Here is a 13,691-nt window from a genome sequence, read left to right as displayed (position 1 = left end):
TTTTTTTAATGAGGTGTGTACATTGGACTTTAAATAATTTGTACCTATTTATGCTTATATATAAACAGAATTTGCTATAACTAAAATGTTGAGAATAGAATTTCAAAAATATCTATTTTTAAACCCCTATTTTCTGTTCTTTGTTTAAATAATTTTTTTTTAATTTTTTAGAAAAGCAGTGAGTTCCCTTTAGGAGCAAATAGAAAATGAAAATATTCCTAGTTTATAAGAGTTTATTTCAATCACTGTGGCAGAGCCTAATTTTTTAAACTACTCTTAGGACAAGCTTTTTGCAATTATTTTTATTTAAATAATGATGGAAATGTGCTGTAACCTAATCACAATGTTTGAGGTTTTAATACCAAGGGAAAAGGATTATAGTTAAAATCAAGCCAAACTCAGCAAATAATTATGGAGACATTTGGACTATACCATCATACATGTTTAAGAATCTATGATTTCAGATGAAAATTTCTAATTATTTGAATTGGAAAATGCATAATCACTCTGCTTAAGAATAATGCTAATCAAATCAAGATCATAGGTTTATGCCAGCCCTTCACCAAAGACAATAAAATCAAAATCAAAGCATATGTCTAATGGCCTGTAAGCAGCACTATCTTTGTATGCACTTATATTGATAGCCTTCAGTTTTTATCAGATGGCATTTGATAAAACAACATATATCCATTTGCACCATTTTATCATTTATAGGTTTAACTGTAAAATATTTTTTATTGTCTGGATTTCCCAAATACTTGTATTCTGTAATTACTTTTTTTAAGGTATGACTATGTCTATGCATTGCCAAGCTATTGGATATTTGAAAACATCCAGGAATAAAATGACTGGATATCTAATTTTTTGTTTGCTGGACAAAACTTTTGTCTAGAGACATTGGTAAGAAGGTAATAATAACTTCCTCGAATTCATTCAAGAAATATTTTTGAGTACCTATTACATGCCAACCACATGAATAATTAGAATATATCAGTGAATAAAAATAGAAAAAGATCCCCACCTTCATGGAGCTGTCATTTTTTTAGAAATGAGGCATATGATAAACAAATGAGTAAAACAAAACAGAAATTAAAATATATTCTGAACTGCTTATGGCTTCCTGGAAAGCCTAGCTATTTAATTTCCCTCTAAAATATAAAAGCAAAGGTATGTATGTGCATAGTGGTGTAGTGGTTAAGAACAGAGGCTCTGGTGTCAGATTGCCTATGCTCAGATCCCAACTCTGCTACTAGCGAGCAGTAGACCAGTACCTGGAACCTACATGTTAGCTGTTAGTTTCTCACGTCTTATAATTTATCTTTTGTCATATCATCTAAAACTGTCCATTTTGGCTGATTCCTACCATTTTTATCTTTCTTTTGTAATTTTAATATTTTATAACTTCTACTCCTATCTTTCCCCTCTTCCTTTTATTATAGTTCTGTGTACTTTTTTTTACCTTCAGTCATTTCACATTTATCTATTTGATCAATTCCCATATTCTCTTCCTGCTTCTTTTCCCTTTACTCCATCACCATTCTGTTTCTATTTTTATTTTTATAAAAATATTTTCTATTTTTATATTTTTATAACAGCCTCTTGTTCCTTTTTTGTAATTTAATTTTTAATTTTTATTAAAAATTTTTATTAAAAATTTTTATTAAAAATTCTAATTTTTAATTTTTATATTTTTATAACAGCCTCTTATTCCTTTTTTGTAATTTAATTTTTTAAATTTAATTTAATTGTAATTTTTGTAATTAATTTTATTTTATTATGTTAGTCACCATACAATACATCATTTGTTTTTGTTGTGATCCACGATTCATTGTTTTCATATAACACCCAGTGCTCCATGCAGTACGTGCCCTCTTTAATACCCATCACCGGGCTAACCCATCCCCCCACCCCCTCCCCTCTAGAACCTTCAGTTTGTTTCTCAGAGTCCACAGTCTCTCATGGTTCATCTCCCCCTCCGGATTCCCCCCCTTCATTGTTCCCTCCCTTCTCCTAATGTCCTCCATGCTATTCCTTATGTACCACAAATAAGGGAAACCATATGATAATTGACTTTCTCTGCTTGACTTATTTCACTTAGTCATAATCTCCTCCAGTCCCATCCATGTTGATGTAAAAGTTGGGTATTCATCCTTTCTGACGGCTGAGTAATATTCCATTGTATATATGGACCATGTCTTCTTTATCCATTCATCTGCTGAAGGGCATCTCGGCTCTTTCCACAGTTTGGCTATTGTGGACATGGCTGCTATGAACATTGGGGTGCATATGGCCCTTCTTTTCACTACATCTGTGTCTTTGGGGTAAATACCCGGAGGTGCAATTGCTGGGTCATAGGGTAGCTCTATTTTTACTTTTTTGAGGCACCTCCACACTGTTTCCCAAAGTGGCTGTACCAACTTGCATTCCCACCAACAGTGTAAGAGGGTTCCCCTTTCTCCACAACCTCTCCAACATTTGTTGTTTCTTGCCATGTCAATTTTTGCCATTCTAACTGTTGTAAGGTGGTATCTCAATGTGGTTTTGATTTGTATTTCCCTGATGGCTAATGATGATGAACATTTTTTCATGTGTCTGTTAGCCATTTGTATGTCTTCTTTGGAGAAATATCTTTTCATGTCATCTGCCCATTTTTTGACTTGATTATTTGTTTTTTGGCTGTTGAGTTTGAGAAGTTCTTTATAGATCTTGGAAATCAGCGCTTTGTCTGTAGTGTCATTTGCAAACATCTTCTCCCATTCTGGGGGTTGCCTCTTAGTTTTGTTGACTGTTTCCTTTGCTGTGCAGAAGCTTTTTATCTTGATGAAATCTCAAAAGTTCATTTTTGCTTTTGTTTCACTAGCTTTTGGAGATGTTACTTGAAAGAAGTTGTGGCCGATGTCAAAGAGGTTACTGCCTATGTTCTCCTCTAGGATTTTGATGGATTCCCGTCTCACATTGAGGTCTTTCATCCATTTTGAGTTTATCTTTGTGTATGGTGTTAGAGAATGGTCGAGTTTCATTCTTCTGTATATAGCTGTCAAATTTTCCCGGCACCATTTATTGAAGAGACTGTCCTTTATCCATTGCATATTTTTTCCTGCTTTGTCGAAGATTATTTGACCATAGAGTTGAGGGTCCATATCTGGGCTATATGTCTGTTTTTGTGCCAGTACCATGCTTAGTGATCAGTGCTTTGTAATAGAGCTTGAAATCAGGCAACGTGATGCCCCCAGCTTTGTTTTTCTTTTTCAACATTTCCTTGGCAAACAGCCTCTTGTTCCACCAGTGTTGCATTATTATGAATTCTCTTACTTATCTTATTCATTCATTCATTTAGTGATTTTTATTCACTGCCTACCAGGCCTCAAGTATTGTCCTGGACGCTTGAGATACAACAATGAATATATCAGAGAAAAATCCTTGCCGTCATGGAATTTGCATCACCCTGCTTTTGCACTATTTCTCTTTAGTGGCACACTTTTTTAGTCCTTTTCAGTTCTTTAGGTACTGAAAAATTGAATTCTTTCCTTATGTATACATCACATTTGATCTTCCCTGTTATTTATTTCTTATTCTGTGTCTTGTTTTTCTGCTTTCATGTGACTTTTATCTAGAAATACTTTAATTAATCTTCTCTCGGTGCATTGGTATCAATTTTCATTAACAAGTCTACTGCATTTGTAATCAAGACCTAGAGAGTACTCAGATTCCTACCGTGATTTTTCTCACAGAATCAAAGATACTTTATGATAGAATAATTATTTTAATCCAATTTTCTTTATTTAGGGAAGAGCCTGTTTGTTTGTTGTCTGTTCATTCATCTACCCATCCATCCATCCATCCATTTAAATACCTCCTTATATTAAAACTTAAGGGAAGAAGAGCTAAAAGTCACTTCTTCTAACCCTAGTCATTCTTCATATTTCTTACCCTTTTTTTGGATACCTTGGCACTGTTTTTTAGGGCTTAGGTCATGGGTGAAGACCTAACCATATATTCAGTAAACAAAGTCTCTTTTCAAACTTCAAGGTCTCTCTAGTGCCTACTAGGCTCAATCTCTAGTTGTGTACTAGCATGCAATATTTTGTGCTTCTGCCACTGCCAAAGTTTAATTGCCATAATAAAAGTAAACATAACAAGACAGAGCCAGTTCTTGCTTCACTGACCTTTTAAATAAGATAAATGTTTTCCTGAAGTTATCACTGAAGACTAGAGTACTATAATGGAGAATTTAACTCTTCAGGGAAGAGAAATTTCCAATCCAATTCTTTTGTCTCTTTGGAATTAGAATACATTTGTTTTATAAATGAATATAATTGCTGTGGACTCTGGATTTTTTTTTTTAAAGATTTTATTTATCTATTTGAGAGCGAGAGAACGAGAGATAGAGAGCATGAGAGGGAAGAGGGTCAGAGGGAGAAGCAGACTCCCTGCTGAGCAGGGAGCCCAATGTGGGACTCGATCCCGGGACTCCAGGATCATGACCTGAGCCGAAGGCAGTCGCTTAACCAACTGAGCCACCCAGGCGCCCCAGGACTCTGGATGTTTAAACCCTAGTAGTGCTGATTTTCTCTCTGGCAGTAATGACTTCACTTTAGCCTGGCAGCTTGTCAGTTTATTGGCTACTCCTGTTTAGCTTCCCTAGGTCTGGCTACAGAAGTTACTTTCAGATGATATTCTATTCAAGGAGCAACTGGCTGAAGGCAAAATAGAAAGGAATAATAGAGGAAAGTAATTAGAGAAATGGAGGGGAAAGGCAGGTATGAGCTACTACAAGATCATCATCTGGTATCCATTTAATCATGCAGCCACAAAGAAGCCAGTAAAAGAATCAGGACTTATTTACACATCACCTTCTTCATGTTAATGGCTTTGGGACACCAGTCAATCTGCTGATTACCTTGAGAAAGTACAGAAGACAGAGTCCAATCAGGCTTATAGGATTTCAGGATACTTTATTCACCTTGTAATATACCTCAATATCTTAGGAATAAGGATTGTGATATCTCAAGTCTGGCATAAAGGGTATATTTTCATAAAGGTATGTGTATATTGTAAAATCTTGTCAAATGCCATTTCTATTTTAGCCTGTCTCCTCTCTCCCAACACCCCTAACAATAGCAACGCATGACCCATAAGGACTGTGTTTCCGAATGTGGCTGTCATTCTGATTTGACAGTGTTTGTCTTCAGGGATTGTGTCCTGTGATCATATCTGATTCTTCTGAGGCCTTTGTACTTTTTGGCACATAATACGCAAATTTTAATGGAGGGAAACTTCTCCAGGTGGTTGTGTCTTAAGGTACACATTTGTAGGATTTGGGAGATGGCACTTATGTATCAAAGTATATTCTTTTTTCTAAAATGACAGAGGGACCTAGATATCTGTGGGAAAGTTTTCCAGAATTAAAAGCTTTGTATTATTCAGGTACCTGTTATTATTAGAGAGCATAATTCATAAATCAGACATGTATGGTGGGTTTAGGAAGCCTTTAAAGGAAGAAAAAGGCAGGTAGAATAAACCAGCACATGTTTATAATTCCTGATCTGCAGACATTAGATTTATTCCCATTTAGCTGAATTTCCAGAGTATCTCACCCAAAATCCGTGAAAGAGTTTTATCCTCTATAGATTTTCTACCCTTCCAAAAAACAGTCTTTTACTCATAAACCCTTAATTATGTAGGCTAACTTTGTTTTGCTATTAGTTGATTATATTAAAAGATAATCTTAGATTTACTAATATGGTTATGATTCCCCTTCCGTTCCCTTTCTTTTTTCCCTTTCCTCTCTTTCCCTTCCTGAACAATTTAGTCCCAAAGCCATTTGGGGGCCCAAACAAGGCAGGTTGTCCATATTTGCACTGGGGAGGAGGATATGCTGTGATGGCTCTGAGCAAGCTATCTGAACTCAACCATGATGAGGAGAGTATTCATGTGACACCAAAGGTGTCAGAGCTCAAGGGAATGAGATGGTAGCCACCTGCAGCTGGGGATGAAGGTTTTTTCAGGGAGGTGTGGAGGTAGGCTGTGGTTTGTATGGGAATTCAGAGCCCAAGTAGGGGTAACAGAGGTGTCCCTGCAGAATTGGCAGCCTGGGATTGGATGTCAGAGTCGAAGCAGGATGAAAAGGGTATCTACATAGAAAAGAGGATCCCAGTGGATAGGACAGATTGGTTACCTGAAAAGATTGATCAAATATGTATATTAAAGATAATGGCAACTAGATTTTTCACTGTTAGAGATGGTAATTGTGATATGGAAAAAGAGAAAACTAGAATGTTTGGAATTGGAATTTCAGATTTCAGTGTGAACTCATGGTTTTAAATACATGGAGGTCAAGAAAAGACTGGGGAATTTTTAGACTGAAGGAGACTAAAGACTTATGAAGCCCAAACGTAATAAATAATACTGAACTAGATCCTTTTGCTTTAAAGGGCATTACTGTTTCAGTTGATAAGACTTGACCAGAGTCAGAGACTTAGATAGGAACAATGTATCAATGCCAATTCCTAATTCTGATGGTTGTGTTTTGATTATGTAGGAGAATGTTTTTGTTTTTGGGAAATACACACTAATGTATTCAAGGATTATGGGGCATCAGTCAAGTAAGCAACTTACTTTCAAATGATTCAGAAAGGTTTTCTGTAAAACATCTGAAACTTTTGGGGTACCTGGGTGGCCCAGTCGTTAAGGGTCTGCTTTTGGCTCAGATCATGATCTCAGGGTCCTGGGATCGATCCCTGCATCGGGCTCCCTGCTCAGCGGGAAGCCTGCTTCTTCCTCTCCCACCCCCCCAGCTTATGTTCCCTCTCTCGCTGTGTCTCTTTCTGTCAGATAAATAAATAAAATCTTTAAAAAAAAATCTGAAACTTCTAAGGTTTATGATTGTTTCACAATTTTTTTAGAAATGCATTTAATGAAAAGTAATGGTGTGTTGTACAATATGTTGGGCACCTGAAACTAATATAACATTGTCAGTTATACTTCAATAATGTAAAAGAAGGTAATGCTGTGGAATTAAATCTCAGTTTTAGCTCATTGATTTAGAACTCTATTATTTAAATTTAAATATAATTAAATTAATATAAATATATTATAAATTTAATTAATTATATAATTATAATTAAATTTAAATAATTCAGTTAAAATTAAATGTTTAAAATTTTTAAATTATTTAAATTTAAAAATGACTCAGGTTATATTCTCTCACATTTTTTGCAGGATTATTGGCCAAGGGAAATCCATTTTGGAGATAGTGATGAATGGTTACACACTGTGAAGAAAATAAAAGAAGATAGTTCATTTACTTCAATTTATACACATCTGTGGGGAACTGTCCCTCGAATACATGATGCAGTCATGGCCATGGAGTCAAGATTAGGGGAATGTTCAGTTCTTTTGAAAAGCCATGCCTCTAAAATATTTGAGTGGAGGAGCATAATTTTTGATACAAGTAAACCTTATTTTTGATGAGTAAAGTAATGGTCAACTTTGTGTGTCTGTGTGCATTCTCATAAAGAATGAAATCCTAATGTATAAAATATCTACGAACATAAACATTATTTTATTTTATTTTTAAAACTTCTTCATTTCCACAGAGTTCAGTCAAGATTTTTAGTTGAACATGAACATGTGGATTTAATGAAAGTGTTGTTAGAACAAAGCCTAAAATAGTTGTGAACTTTGTTAAGCTGCAGCGGAGGTGGCTGAGTATCAGGGAAACAGGGTTGGATCAATTCTATGTTGGTGCTTGAGACAAGCAAGTCAGCAAGGGTCAGAACATAAGAACAGAAACACATAAAATCCACAGTAAGTTGAGCTACATGAACTAGGTTAGCTTGTAGGAAGTGTTTAGAATTCAGTGGTGAAAAACTGCAGATAGGAAAAAGCATATCTGCCAGTAATGATCTTTTTTACTTCTTTTCAGTATTTAACATTTTTTATCTAGTTGTATTTGTTAATACTTCAGAATAGTTTTACATACTAATGGTGATTCTTGTATCATTCTTTATGTAATTGGCAAACTTATTATAATACAAGTCTTAAAAATGATAATATTAGTTGTACTTATAAAGTATTTTCTATGTATTAAATGCATTTAATTAGTTATATTACTTAAATATTTAATATCCTTTTTTGACCTTGGTTTTTCAAATTCTGAGAATTTGTTTATTATACTACTAATAAATTCACTACTGTTTTATTTTAAATTTTTGTATTGAATTTTTAATCACTTTTTAAATTTAAAAAATATTTTTGAAATCATATAAGCTATATATATTAGAGAGAGAGAGAGATGGAGGGAGACAGAGAGAGAGTGAGCAAACACAGGTCTGCACTTTCAAAAAAATAATTTTATACTCATTGTCCTCAATATGTAAATATCTGAGTTTGGACTCCAGTCTGGGTTATCTGACTTCAAAGTCGTCCCCCATAAACTTTCACTAGGCTTTGCTCCAAAGTACTGTACTTCGCTGAATTTAAGGTGGTCATGAAACAACCAGACATAAGTAGCTGAGCTATTTGAAAAACATGGGCTTGTTCAGTAGGAAGGTATTGAGGTAAAACTTTAGATTTATGAGTAAGTACCAAAGATATATTAGTTGGAACATGAGATTTATAAAAAGAGGAAACAGAAGATGCAATATTTATTCCTTCAACTAAGGGTATGTGTGTTCTAGCATTATGCTTATCAAAATAGTTAGTTGATCTCATTGAATAGTTTTATATATAATTTCTTTAAAGCATTTAAATTTTTTTCACTTTAAAAGATATATATCTGTGTACATATATGTCTCTTCTTTTAAAGGTTCTAAAGGAAATTTGGAAAGATACAAGGCATTTCTAAGGAAGTACCATAGGGAAAAGAAGATAATGGTATGGTATTTGTTTTCATCTTCCCTGAAAAATTATATTTTCACAGAAAATTATTATAATTTCACAGATAAGCACTGATAGAATTTTTTTAATTTTCTTTTTAGTCTTTTATTGCCTATTTGTGTATCTATGTGTCTTTAAAATAGCTAGACTCACATTCTTCTTTACACACTCAATATTAGAATGTTGGCATTTTCACATTACTATAAATTACTTGAAGACTTAATTTAATGTATACGTTCCAACCTCCAGTTATTTAATAATTTATAATAACCTATACTTAGTAGTGTAGGTTCTATATCAGTCCTCTTCCTTTAGAAAAAATCAACAATTCTTTTTAACAATAATCTTTTTGATTATTTAGAATTGCTTTGTCAATTTTCAAAAAAAAACTCTGATTTTTTTTAATTAGAATTATAAAAGACTTTGAATTACTTTTAGAAACTTAATCCTTTTCAAAAATACATTCTAAAATTATATAATGTTAAAGCTATAAAGACTTTAAGTGCCACCAGTAGTCTATCCACCTCACTAAATGTTCTTTTTCAAATTTCAAAATTACTTTATTTTTTCCTGATTATGACTAAAGTAGTCATTTTAGAAAATTAGAGGAAATAGATAAGCAGTAGAAAGGATAAGCACTCTAATTCTATCATTTATAGATAAATCGCATGTACGCCACTATCTAGTTTTTGCTTTCATTCTTTTATTTTATTTTAAAAAATAATTTAGAAAATTCAGAGTAAATTATGTATTTGTAATTCATTAAATGTATTATGAAATTTTCATTAATATATATTCTCCACCATCTTAAAAGTAAATTAATGTAATAACCCTTTAGTTAGACATTTAGGTAGTTTTCATTATTCACTATTATTTACAAAGCTGTTGTGAACGTATTTGGAACTAAAGATTGTGTTTGTCCATGATTATTTTCTTAACATAAATTTCCAGAAGTGGAACCACATAGGAAAAGAAATGTGAAAAATCTAAGTGTTTTGATACGTATTGCCAAATTGTTCTCTAGAAAGGCAGTACCAATTTATAACAATATAACAACAATTTGTGATTGATCTCTTATCCATTTCCTTGTCAACATTTAATACTATATTTTTTGTGGTTTGCACAGTTGATAAGCATAAATGTTATCAGTTGCATATGTTTTACTAATAAGGAAATTGATACTTTAGGTTTTTCTTAGTCTTTGTGTTTCTTTTACTGTGAATTGCCTATTTATGAAATTTGGCCTTTTTTTTTTGGCTGTTCTTTTTTTTATTTCAAAGAGCTGTTTATGCTTTAAAAATATTAACCCTTTCAGTAATATGTATTTCTTTGTTGCCTTTTAAAAGGGGTTTTTTTGTTATGTAGAATTTTACATTTTTATGGATCTATAATTTTCTTTTGAAGTTTTCTGCCTTTAGTGCCATATTTAAGAAGACTTTCTTTGTATATATGTGTGTGTGTATGTGTGTGTATATGTGTGTATGTATGTGTGTATGTGTGTGTATGTATGTGTGCATATGCGTGTGTGTGCGTGTGTGTGTGTGTGTGTGTATAGGTGTGTGTGTATATATATGTATATATACATTTGTTCTTTGGATGTTTGGCAAAAGTCAACTATGCACTTCAGTTGATTTGATTATTATTTATATTTTCCACAGGGGAAGAGGTAGGTTGGTAACAAAGCTGTGTGGAAGTTGACAGATTTCATAAATATCAACTTGGGTAGATTGTCAAAACGTAATATTGAGTGAAAAAAAGTGAATTACTAAATAATATGTACAGTTGATACCATTTCTTTAAATTTTATTTGTTTATTTTTTAAAATTTTATTTATTTATTTGACAGGCAGCGAGAGAGGGAACACAAGCAGGGGGTGTGGGAGAGGTAGAAGCAGACTTCCCGTGGAGCAGGGAGCCCAATGCAAGGCTCAATCCCAGGACCCTGGGATCATGACCTGAGCCGAAGGCAGACACTTAACGACTGAGCCACCCAGGCACCCCCCCCCATTTCTTTAAATTTTTAATAGCACACAAGAAATGTTTATATTCTTTAAATATATGTACACATATATGTCAAAGTATGTTAATGGAATGGAAGGGATGCAAACCAAACAAATAATAGTGACTCTTTCAAGGAAGGGGAACACATGAATAGAACTATAGAGATTATGGTAAAAAAAGGGAATCTGAACTTTATACTTTATTATATAAATTTCACATTTTATTTTATAACATAGTCATAAGCAAATACTAAAATGTCAACAGTAATCCATTCTAGGTTGTGGGAACATGAAAACACTGGTAATTTTTTTTTAATTTTCAAGGGAATTTCAAAAATTCTGACTTTTGAATTTTATCAGATAACTTTCAAGGATCTATTGCAATGACCTATAGATGAGTTATACTACAAAAGTTTTAATTATTTATATTGCTAAATGTGTTTTATTGATTTTTTTATTTGAACTTTAACACATATTATTTATATTTTTGTGGTATCTTTTCCAGGTTGTATGATCAAGAACTAGTTTTGTGTTACTATTACTGTGCTCTTTGAAAACTTCCAGTGTTTCCTTGCTTCCTGCAGAATAAAGCCAGGACTTTGAGATTAACATTAACATCTTTCTAAATCTGACCCCGTCCTCATTGATTGATGATATCTGTAGCTCTCAAGCATACAGCCTTCTTTCTTATCACAATTAATTTCATTTTCCCTAAATAATCTTTCTTTTTTTATTCCTTTGCATACTTTTTTTAAATGACAATAATGTCATTCTCTTTCTGTTAGCAATCTGTTATCATTCTTTCAAATTTGTTTCCTATGTCAATTCCTCTATAACGTGTGTTTTGTATAATGTGTGTGTGTATGTGTATGATTTGCCTGTGAGCTTAGTTATTTCTGGGAGAAGTGGGGATGTGGAAATTAATAAATTTATCAACATGTCTGGATGATCAAAAACTAATGTATACAGAAGGCTACTTATTCTCTGTGCAAAGTAGTATGGTGGACATAGAGATGCACCACCCAGATTCCCCGTCAAGGAAGAATCTGTTGTCCTAGCTGCTAAGAGTGCTGTTATTGGGGCACCCTTCAGCTGTCAGCCCCTTTGGGGTTGCTTCACCTACAGAGAACTTCTTCTTCCAAAGACATACCCTTCCAGGAACCACCTACATCCAGTGACTGATCAAGTTGGTGGCAGAAAGGCCTGGCTCTTTCAACCCAATGCAGGACAACTATGATAGGCCCTTTCCGCTCTAGAGCTCTTTTTAGAGTCCACTGAGGCTGTTAGACTTGTATCATAGCTGATTTCTCCAACTTCCCAATTATGCCTCTCCCCTTGCCTTCTGTAGATGTTGATCCCAAAGGCACTCCCAGCAGACATTCTGAATACTAAACTCCACCTCAGAGTCTATTTCTCAGTGAACCAAAAGTGCAATAAGTAGTTTTATATTTCTATTATAGCCCTTATCTCTCTGTTTTGTTTGTATATGTATCTGATTCCCCTGTTGAACTATGACTAGCCTGAGGGCAAGGACCATCTTTGTATTCCTACCATCTAGCACAGTGACAGCATTCTAGGCTTCAATAGGAGATACACACACACACACACACACACACACACACACACACACACACACAGTTAACTGAACAAATTTACAAAATATAAAAATTTAATTTAGAATTTTAAACATTTTATTTAAATGTTTTCCAGCTTTCAGATGAAATGGAGACAAAGAAGACTGTAGAGGTATTTAAAATTTCTGTTATATAAGATTATGTATCAGAAGTATTATATAGAAATAAAGAATGTTTACAATAATATAGATGTAGCTATAAATATAGATGGGGCTCTGAGAGAGAGGTGGGAACAGGCATAGAAGCTTTCTCCTTCTGCCTAGTCTTTCTTTATGGGTAGTCTGGCTAAAATTCTTGATAATTTGAGTTGTCAAAGTTGGTTCTGAAATATGATTTTGTCTTGCTTTTGGATTTGGCATATGAATATGCCAGGGCTCTTAATTTGAGAGAATCAGAAAATAGGAAGATTTTTTTAAAGTAGGATAAATAGTTTTCACTTATTTTAATAAATGGAAGTAAAATAATTATGTTAATGAGTTATGGTTAAATATTTATGTCTTCTGTAGTCCTGTGAGACGACTTTACTGGAAAGGGTAAAGTAATGACTGTTGTGTGATATTTCCCTCTTTCTAGGGTTGCAGCTTCTCAGGATTCAAAACAAATGAGCTTACTCAACTACCCAGACATTTGGATGCTGAACGAATTTATCTTTTTATTTTAAAAGCCCATAACTTTGATGTACGTAAACATTTTTATTGTATGATACATTTTGAGAATATGATTTCATAAATCAGACTTTTATTTAAAGCTATGACAAATTAGGTGATAAGCATGATTGAATTTTGAGGGCCTTAAGTCTGGCAGGGAAAGACCAGTGATGTTTAATGCTTTGATCACCAGAAAAGAATGTATTAGATTCTGTGTTACTGCCTCAGGGGTCTGAGGTTGCTACTGTGCATTGTCTTGGCATATGACTGTAACGAGTGTTTCCCCCTCCCTCTGCCTGCTTTATCAGCTCAAGAGATTTTAGTCTGCTTATTTTGACCCCAGAATAATTTATGAGAGCCCTTCTCTACAACACCACCTTTTTCCAAGTGTCTGGGGAATTTTTGAGTAGTATCCCTATAAGATAGCAAATTGAAAAACTGCAGGCATAGGACAGTAACTAGATCATTGCCCATTGCTTTGCCAAGGGTAGGATGAGATTTGGGTGATACCTGAAATTGATTTCCCCCTTA

The 13,691-nt window shown here is 33.8% G+C and overlaps 1 protein-coding gene across 4 annotated transcripts in view; it reads left to right on the top strand.

Moving 5' to 3' along the window:
* The window catches only part of FAM227B (family with sequence similarity 227 member B), a 206,131-nt gene that overhangs the window by 9,230 nt on the left and 183,210 nt on the right, over window positions 1-13,691 (top strand). For all 4 annotated transcript variants that reach the window (XM_073876977.1, XM_073876976.1, XM_073876975.1 and 1 more), the window contains exons 4-7: window positions 7,222-7,453; window positions 8,810-8,877; window positions 12,590-12,625; window positions 13,087-13,191. In XM_073876977.1, coding sequence (XP_073733078.1) covers window positions 7,222-7,453; window positions 8,810-8,877; window positions 12,590-12,625; window positions 13,087-13,191 — 441 coding nt within the window. The remainder of the gene's footprint in view (window positions 1-7,221; window positions 7,454-8,809; window positions 8,878-12,589; window positions 12,626-13,086; window positions 13,192-13,691) is intronic.

Source organism: Callorhinus ursinus, unplaced genomic scaffold (genome assembly GCF_003265705.2).
Source record: "Callorhinus ursinus isolate GAN/ISIS: 27379988/994484 unplaced genomic scaffold, GSC_fseal_2.0 scaffold25, whole genome shotgun sequence".
Taxonomy (NCBI): domain Eukaryota; kingdom Metazoa; phylum Chordata; class Mammalia; order Carnivora; family Otariidae; genus Callorhinus; species Callorhinus ursinus.
The sequence above is the reverse complement of the archived record's forward strand: the minus strand, read 5'-3'. Positions and strand labels throughout refer to the sequence as shown.